This window comes from Oncorhynchus kisutch, linkage group LG9 (genome assembly GCF_002021735.2).
Source record: "Oncorhynchus kisutch isolate 150728-3 linkage group LG9, Okis_V2, whole genome shotgun sequence".
Classification (NCBI taxonomy): Eukaryota; Metazoa; Chordata; class Actinopteri; order Salmoniformes; family Salmonidae; genus Oncorhynchus; species Oncorhynchus kisutch.
The window spans coordinates 8,660,625-8,670,302 of record NC_034182.2 but is presented as its reverse complement, the minus strand read 5'-3'; the positions used below and the strand labels follow the sequence as shown (position 1 = coordinate 8,670,302).

Genomic DNA, 9,678 nt, shown 5'->3' with positions numbered 1-9,678 from the left:
GGGCTTTATTGGCATGGGAAACGTGTTAACATTGCCAAAGCAAGTATATCTCTCTCTCTCTCTCTCTCCATTTTTCTGTGGTATAACAAGGGATAGATTCTTTGGAAAAAATAAAAAGGGATTTTTGAATAATTCTGCTCTACACTGGTAGTCATTGCCCCTTACTGTTAGACATGATATAGTACGCTCTTAGAAAAAAAGGTGCTATCTAGAACCTAAAAGGGTTTATCAGGTGTCCCAATAGGAGAACCCTTTGAAGAACCCTTTTGGGTTCCAGATATAAGCCTTTTGGGTTTCTTGTACAACCCTTTCTACAGATAGTTATACATGGAACGCAAAATGGTTCTCCCGAGAACCAAAAAGGGTTCTACCTGGAACCAAAAATAGTTTCCCCATGGGGACTGCTGAATAACCCTTTTGGAAACCCTTTTTCTAAGAATGTAGACCTGCGTCATTTTACAACGTCATCATTTATTTGTAATTTCTCTTCTTTTCTTTATTTACTATGGCTAAAAAAACACCTATTCATTATTAAATTCATTCAATAAAATCCAAAAGATTAATCAATTCAGTAGATTCTGTTCCACTGAAAGAGGAAAGCATATTCATGTTTCAATTTTTAATCTCTGTCTACCCCTCTCATCTCTCTCTGTCTTTCTCTGCGTTTCTGCAGTAGCCTATAGCTGGGGGAATCTATTTTACATTGCCAGAAATGATCCTGTTTCATAGTGACCCAGGTGTGTTAAACCCCTAGAACTCCCTACACCATCAATGTCACAGTTTCCAGCTAAATGATACAGTCAGAGTTACGTTACATATACACAATCCTTTTCCTGTTTAACGATACATTGTATTAATAAATGGTATCCTCAGAATCTCCCAACCAAAGCCTCACACCAAACTGCACTTATTAACATGAACCTATAATGGGGCAACTCTTTCATCTGTGCAAATCTCTTTTTGAGTATGTGAATTGAATGGGCAAATAAATGATGCCTAGTGTGTGAGGTAGTGCACAGCAGTACGATAGAGCTATATTATCGACATGAGGAGAGTAAGGATGGGAAGATGGAGGACAGAGAGAGAGAGAGAGAAAGAGCAAGACAGAGACAGAGAGAGAGAGAGAGAGAAAGAGCAAGACAGAGACAGAGAGAGAGAGAAAGAGAAAGAGAGAGAGAGGTGGGGGGGGCAAGAGCGAGAGTGAGAGATAGAGAGGGGAGAGAGCGAGACAGAGAGAGAGAGAGAGAGAGAGAGAAAGAGAGAGAGAGGTGGGGGGGGCAAGAGCGAGAGCGAGAGATAGAGAGGGGAGAGAGCGAGACAGAGAGAGAGAAAGAGAGAGAGAGAGAGAGAGAGAGAGAGAGAGAGAGAGAGGGGAGGGGAACGTGTGTGATTTCAAAGTGTTGTTCCTTTGTACGGCTCACAGATACGGTACTGAGGGAGCCAGCCTGTACCTCTTTTACACACGTTGCCATGGAAACCAGCCCAGCAGCCAACCAGCGGCTGTAAGAATCCCAAGAAATTCCTCCACACATTCTCCCCCATACTACCCCACCCCCATGCACACATACTACACACACACACAAACACACACACGCAAGCATGCACACACACATACATACCCACACACACACACACATTCCTCACCACATACACACATGTAATACACACATTAACATCTCCCCCCATCCACAATTAGGGTTTCACTAATCCGATAACTTTCCCCAAACCTGGTAGATATCCCCAAATTCCCTGCTTTTCCAGAAAACATGGTTGGAAACATTCCGGAATCTGGAGGAAATAAGCAGGAAATCCGGAATCCTCCATGTAGGTTTCTGGAAGACCTGGGAATTTTGGGAAACTTTTTTGTAACCCTATCCACAACGCATGAAATTACCTAATTTAATAGTAAGCCCTCTATAGCAGAACCCCTGTAAAGGCTCTAGTAACCAGGGGCTTAGTAACCAGGGGTACTCCTCTAGTAACCAGGGGTGTTCCTCTAGTAACCAGGGGTACTCCTCTAGTAACCAGGGGTGTTCCTTTAGTAACCAGGGGTACTCCTCTAGTAACCAGGGGTGTTCCTCTAGTAACCAGGGGTACTCTTCTAGTAACCTGGGGCTACCAGGGGTACTCCTCTAGTAACCAGGGGCTACCAGGGACACACCTCCAGTAACCTGGGGTACTCCTCAAGTAACCTGGGGCTACCAGGGGCACTCCTCTAGTAACCAGGGGTACTCCTCTAGTAACCAGGGCACTCCTCTAGTAACCAGGGGCACTCCTCTAGTAACCAGGGGTACTCTTCTAGTAACCTGGGACGCTCCTCTAGTAACCAGGGGTACTCCTCTAGTAACCAGGGGTACTCCTCTAGTAACCTGTGACGCTCCTCTAGTAACCTGGGACGCTCCTCTAGTAACCAGGGGTACTCCTCTAGTAACCAGGGGTACTCCTCTAGTAACCAGGGTTACTCCTCTAGTAACCTGGGACACTCCTCTAGTAACCAGGGGTACTCCTCTAGTAAACCAGGGGTACTCCTCTAGTAACCAGGGGTACTCCTCTAGTAACCAGGGATACTCCTCTAGTAACCAGGGGTACTCCTCTAGTAACCAGGGGTACTCCTCTAGTAACCAGGGGTACTTCTCTAGTAACCAGCGGTACTCCTATAGTAACCTGGGACACTCCTCTAGTTACCAGGGATACTCCTCTAGTAACCAGGGGTACTCCTCTAGTAACCAGGGATACTCCTCTAGTAACCAGGGGTACTCCTCTAGTAACCAGGGGTACTCCTCTAGTAACCTGTGACGCTCCTCTAGTAACCAGGGGTACTCCTCTAGTAACCAGGGGTACTCCTCTAGTAACCAGGGGTACTCCTCTATTAACCTGGGACACTCCTCTAGTAACCAGGGGTACTCCTCTAGTAACCAGGGGTACTCCTCTAGTAACCAGGGGTACTCCTCTAGTAACCAGGGATACTCCTCTAGTAACCAGGGGTGTTCCTCTAGTAACCAGGGGTACTCTTCTAGTAACCTGGGGCTACCAGGGGTACTCCTCTAGTAACCAGGGGCTACCAGGGACACACCTCCAGTAACCTGGGGTACTCCTCTAGTAACCTGGGGCTACCAGGGGCACTCCTCTAGTAACCAGGGGTACTCCTCTAGTAACCAGGGCACTCCTCTAGTAACCAGGGGCACTCCTCTAGTAACCAGGGGTACTCTTCTAGTAACCTGGGACGCTCCTCTAGTAACCAGGGGTACTCCTCTAGTAACCAGGGGTACTCCTCTAGTAACCTGTGACGCTCCTCTAGTAACCTGGGACGCTCCTCTAGTAACCAGGGGTACTCCTCTAGTAACCAGGGGTACTCCTCTAGTAACCAGGGGTACTCCTCTAGTAACCTGGGACACTCCTCTAGTAACCAGGGGTACTCCTCTAGTAAACCAGGGGTAATCCTCTAGTAACCAGGGGTACTCCTCTAGTAACCAGGGATACTCCTCTAGTAACCAGGGGTACTCCTCTAGTAACCAGGGGTACTCCTCTAGTAACCAGGGGTACTTCTCTAGTAACCAGCGGTACTCCTATAGTAACCTGGGACACTCCTCTAGTTACCAGGGATACTCCTCTAGTAACCAGGGGTACTCCTCTAGTAACCAGGGGTACTCCTCTAGTAACCAGGGGTACTCCTCTAGTAACCAGGGATACTCCTCTAGTAACCAGGGGTACTCCTCTAGTAACCAGGGGTACTCCTCTAGTAACCTGTGACGCTCCTCTAGTAACCAGGGGTACTCCTCTAGTAACCAGGGGTACTCCTCTAGTAACCAGGGGTACTCCTCTAGTAACCTGGGACACTCCTCTAGTAACCAGGGGTACTCCTCTAGTAACCAGGGGTACTCCTCTAGTAACCAGGGATACTCCTCTAGTAACCAGGGGTACTCCTCTAGTAACCAGGGGTACTCCTCTAGTAACCAGGGGTACTCCTCTAGTAACCAGGGGTACTCCTCTAGTAACCAGGGATACTCCTCTAGTAACCAGGGGTACTCCTCTAGTAACCAGGGGTACTCCTCTAGTAACCTGTGACGCTCCTCTAGTAACCAGGGATACTCCTCTAGTAACCAGGGGTACTCCTCTAGTAACCTGGGGCGCTCCTATAGTAACCAGGGATACTCCTCTAGTAACCTGGGGCACTCCTCTTGTAACCAGGGGTACTCCTCTAGTAACCAGGGGTACTCCTCTAGTAACCAGGGTTACTCCTCTAGTAACCTGGGACACTCCTCTAGTAACCAGGGGTACTCCTCTAGTAACCAGGGGTACTCCTCTAGTAACCAGGGGTACTCCTCTAGTAACCAGGGATACTCCTCTAGTAACCAGGGGTACTCCTCTAGTAACCAGGGGTACTCCTCTAGTAACCAGGGGTACTTCTCTAGTAACCAGCGGTACTCCTATAGTAACCTGGGACACTCCTCTAGTTACCAGGGATACTCCTCTAGTAACCAGGGGTACTCCTCTAGTAACCAGGGATACTCCTCTAGTAACCAGGGGTACTCCTCTAGTAACCAGGGGTACTCCTCTAGTAACCTGTGACGCTCCTCTAGTAACCAGGGGTACTCCTCTAGTAACCAGGGGTACTCCTCTAGTAACCAGGGGTACTCCTCTATTAACCTGGGACACTCCTCTAGTAACCAGGGGTACTCCTCTAGTAACCAGGGGTACTCCTCTAGTAACCAGGGGTACTCCTCTAGTAACCAGGGATACTCCTCTAGTAACCAGGGGTGTTCCTCTAGTAACCAGGGGTACTCTTCTAGTAACCTGGGGCTACCAGGGGTACTCCTCTAGTAACCAGGGGCTACCAGGGACACACCTCCAGTAACCTGGGGTACTCCTCTAGTAACCTGGGGCTACCAGGGGCACTCCTCTAGTAACCAGGGGTACTCCTCTAGTAACCAGGGCACTCCTCTAGTAACCAGGGGCACTCCTCTAGTAACCAGGGGTACTCTTCTAGTAACCTGGGACGCTCCTCTAGTAACCAGGGGTACTCCTCTAGTAACCAGGGGTACTCCTCTAGTAACCTGTGACGCTCCTCTAGTAACCTGGGACGCTCCTCTAGTAACCAGGGGTACTCCTCTAGTAACCAGGGGTACTCCTCTAGTAACCAGGGGTACTCCTCTAGTAACCTGGGACACTCCTCTAGTAACCAGGGGTACTCCTCTAGTAAACCAGGGGTACTCCTCTAGTAACCAGGGGTACTCCTCTAGTAACCAGGGATACTCCTCTAGTAACCAGGGGTACTCCTCTAGTAACCAGGGGTACTCCTCTAGTAACCAGGGGTACTTCTCTAGTAACCAGCGGTACTCCTATAGTAACCTGGGACACTCCTCTAGTTACCAGGGATACTCCTCTAGTAACCAGGGGTACTCCTCTAGTAACCAGGGGTACTCCTCTAGTAACCAGGGGTACTCCTCTAGTAACCAGGGATACTCCTCTAGTAACCAGGGGTACTCCTCTAGTAACCAGGGGTACTCCTCTAGTAACCTGTGACGCTCCTCTAGTAACCAGGGGTACTCCTCTAGTAACCAGGGGTACTCCTCTAGTAACCAGGGGTACTCCTCTAGTAACCTGGGACACTTCTCTAGTAACCAGGGGTACTCCTCTAGTAACCAGGGGTACTCCTCTAGTAACCAGGGATACTCCTCTAGTAACCAGGGGTACTCCTCTAGTAACCAGGGGTACTCCTCTAGTAACCAGGGGTACTCCTCTAGTAACCAGGGGTACTCCTCTAGTAACCAGGGATACTCCTCTAGTAACCAGGGGTACTCCTCTAGTAACCAGGGGTACTCCTCTAGTAACCTGTGACGCTCCTCTAGTAACCAGGGATACTCCTCTAGTAACCAGGGGTACTCCTCTAGTAACCTGGGGCGCTCCTATAGTAACCAGGGATACTCCTCTAGTAACCTGGGGCACTCCTCTTGTAACCAGGGGTACTCCTCTTGTAACCCGGGGCGCTCCTATAGTAACCAGGGGTACTCCTCTTGTAACCTGGAGCGCTCCTCTAGTAACCAGGGGTACTCCTCTTGTAACCTGGGGTGCTCCTCTAGTAACCAGGGGCACTCCTCTTGTAACCAGGAGCACTCCTCTTGTAACCAGGGGCACTCCTCTTGTAACCAGGAGCACTCCTCTTGTAACCAGGAGCACTCCTCTTGTAACCAGGGGCACTCCTCTTGTAACCAGGGGCACTCCTCTTGTAACCAGGAGCACTCCTCTTGTAACCAGGGGCACTCCTATAGTAACCAGGGGTACTCGGTCACACCTCTATCTGAGTTTGCATTTCAAGGGTATGTGGTTGACCTGCTGCTGCCTGCTGTGCTCATACACACACACACACACACGCACGCACGCACGCACGCACGCAGGCACAAACACACACACGCAGGCACACACCCTTAAGGTGCATAGGGAGCAGCAGATGCTTGCACTGTGACCATAGTTCTGTGCAAGGCCGTAGACAAGGTCATTTACTGCATTTCTATACAATTTTAGAACACTAACATGCTTTTTGGAGAAGAACAAAAACAAGCATAAATGACCCCAGCCATTATGACCTTGGCTACTGTAGCTTCATTTTTCTTCAGTCCATCTACAGACACATAGCCTATAAGCTATACAATTAGCCACTGAACATTTCCTCAACACAGGGACTAAAATCTATATTTCAACACGTACAGCGCAATCTGTTAGCAGAAATTAGCAGTTTTACAGCTAATTTACAGCAATTCTACCCATTTTGCCATGCGGTGGAAAGACATTTTTGCAGTTTTAAAAGCTAGTTTCCTGCAATTCTACACATTTTGCCATGACTTACACCATGTTAATATGATATCTGAGTGAGAGTGACTAACAAAATCAGTGGGGGACCCCTGGAGGTCAAGGCCCCTTGGCACATGCGCTGTGTGCCCGGTAGGTAATTCGACCATAATTACTACGTTTAGTGAGCTGGTTAGACTAACTACACTAATGAATCCAATTGTAACAGTTTTAACGGACGGTGCTAAATGAGAGACTGTCAGTGAGTGGCGCATAACGAGGAAAACTGCCGATGCACAACCACATTTTGAAATTGCACCTAGTGTATTCAACTATTCTAACTCTCAATAGTCAGATGAGACCCGACTGAGTTCCCCCCCCCCAAAAAAAATTCTAAAAATTTAACTGAAAGCTGCGACCCACAGGCCTACAATGAGATGCACAGCGAGAACAGAGATAGGTAGACAAGCAAGGAAGCAACTACAGAGAAAACAAACCGCAAACTTTGACTTCGGGGAAACCACTACCATCAAACCATGTTGCCTATGAGCAAAGACAGACCAATTAAGTACTTTCATTACTGTCATTTTCCACATGGAATGAAAAGTTACACATGCACTTACAGTACCAGTCAAAAGTGTGAACGCACCTACTCATTCAAGCATTTTTCTTTATTTGTACTATTTTCTACATTGTAGAATAATAGTGAAGACATCAAAACTCTGAAATAACACATACGGAATCATGTAGTAACCAAAATTTGTTTTATATTTCAGATTCTTCAAAGTAGCCACCCTTTGCCTTGATGACAGCTTTGCACACTCTTGGCATTCTCTCAACCACCTTCATGAGGTATGCTTTTCCAACAGTCTTGAAGGAGTTCCCACATATGCTGAGCACTGCTTTTCCTTCACTCTGTGGTCCAACTCATCCCAAACCATCTCAATTGGGTTGAGGTCAGTTGATTGTGGAGGCCAGGTCACCTGATGCAGCACTTATACACTTATACACTTATAAAGCCCTTATACACCCTGGAGGTGCGTTTTGGGTCATTGTACTGTTGAAAAACAAATGATTGTCCCACTACCACCAAGCAAGTCTCTTCTTATTATTGGTGTCCTTTAGTAGTGGTTTCTTTGCAACAAGTCTCCTCTGAACAGTTGATGTTGAGATGTGTCTGTTACTTGAACTCTGTGAAGCATTTACTTGGGCTGCAATCTGAGGTGCAGTTAACTCTATTGAACTTAGGGTCTTCCTTTCCTCTGGGTCTTCCTTTCCTGTGGCAGTCTTCATGAGAGCCAGTTTCATCATAGCGCTTGATGGTTTTTGCAACTGCACTTGAAGAAACTTTCAATGTTCTTGGAACTTTCCGGCATTGACTGACCGTCATGTCTTAAAGTAATGATGGACTGTCATTTCTCTTTGCTTATTTGAGCTGTTCTTGCCATAATATGGACTTGGTAGGGCAATCTTCTGTACACCAACCCTACCTTGTCACAACACAACTGATTGTCTCAAACGCATTAAGAAGGAAAGAAAGTCCACAAATGAACCTTTAACAAGGCGCACCTGTTCGTTGAAATGAAGCTGGTTGAGAGAATGCCAAGAGTGTGCAAAGCTGTCATCAAGGCAAAGGGTGGCTACTTTGAAGAATCTCAAATATAAAATATATTTTGATTTGTTGAACACTTTTTTGGTTGCTACATGATTCCATGTGTGTTTTTTTCATAGTTTTGATGTCTTCACTATTATTCTACAATGAACAAAATAGTAGAAATAAAGAAGAACCCTGGAATGAGTCGGTGTGTCCAAACCTTAGACTGCTACTGTATGTCCTGTACGTACGCACCGACACACACAGAAATGGAGCATGATAATTAGAACATGTCTTGTGTTAACCATCTGGGCTGATTACTCCAATAGGGTACAATACTGAGCAGCATGAGAGGGAAATGGGTTCAAAATGGAACGTGGGAGAGGGGGATGAGATAGAGTAGAGGAAGAGAGGAGAAAAGAAGAGTAGACGCTCTGTGATGTCCTGTCAGCTCTCAGTCTTGCAGGCTTTGAATTTCACTGACACAGCGTGAAGCCTTAGTGATCACCATGAACACTATGACCTTAGAGAGACGGACAAAAAACCTTCAACAGACCCCCTCCATCTCACATTAGGCCAACTACTGACAGATAGTCCTCTTAGGGAGGTTTAAACAGACCACACAACAACATCCCTTTATCAGAACAACAGGGAATAAATCCCACTCGTCTGTCTGAAATGGCACCTTATTCCCTATATAGTTCACTACTTGTTAATGCACTACCCATGGCTCTGGTAAAAAAGTAGTGCCCTATGTAGGGAATGGGGTGCCATTTGAGAGGCACCCATTGCCTTGAATTGGATCTCTGTGACGGGTAGTTAAAGAGATTCCACAATAGTTGAAGTTGACCTCCCTAGTGGAGCTGTAGTTTAGTTGTGTTCATTACTTGTAGCTTTAGCTAGCTGTCCTATATGTCGTGCAGATATAAGATCTGCTTACTCTTCCTGGTTCCGACTGTATGAAGAGTTTGCCCTCCACTGTCCTTCTCCACTGGGTTCCATTGTATTGAGTTTGAAGCCTCCTTGACCTCTCTCTGTGTATGATTTGGTTCGGAACTCACCTTCAGTCTTATTGTTAGAGCTGAGGAAAGATGTGTTTGATATTTCTCATAATGGAGTGATGTATTTTGTGCCTCAAGAGGCTCACGACTCGTCTCTTTTCTCTGCTTGGCTGGTTGGCAGTCAGCGGCGCATTAATAAATGATAAAGGAAATCAAAGGCTTACCAACAGCATGATTGGATACAAAATCTTGAATAATCAGTATATGTAGACAGTGCATATCATTTGAGAATCATGT

General features: G+C 46.8%; 1 protein-coding gene across 1 annotated transcript; it reads left to right on the top strand.

Annotated features, from left to right (window-relative positions):
• The first annotated feature begins 1,470 nt into the window (after positions 1-1,470).
• On the top strand, positions 1,471-8,783 carry LOC116375331 (protein rtoA-like). Its single transcript, XM_031832730.1, has 4 exons — positions 1,471-1,502; positions 4,077-4,274; positions 5,850-6,268; positions 8,710-8,783. Exons 1-4 carry the CDS (start codon positions 1,471-1,473, stop codon positions 8,781-8,783), a joined length of 723 nt encoding a protein of 240 aa, XP_031688590.1.
• Positions 8,784-9,678: the final 895 nt, after the last annotated feature.

Excerpts from the sequence above, each read along its gene's own strand:
- LOC116375331 (XM_031832730.1), top strand. The coding sequence starts at position 1,471 with ATGGAAACCAGCCCAGCAGCCAACCAGCGGCT. Across the intron at positions 4,275-5,849 it reads CACTCCTCTAGTAACCAGGG|TAACCAGGGATACTCCTCTA; the intron begins GTACTCCTCTAG and ends ACGCTCCTCTAG. Across the intron at positions 6,269-8,709 it reads TAACCAGGGGCACTCCTATA|GGTACAATACTGAGCAGCAT; the intron begins GTAACCAGGGGT and ends TTACTCCAATAG.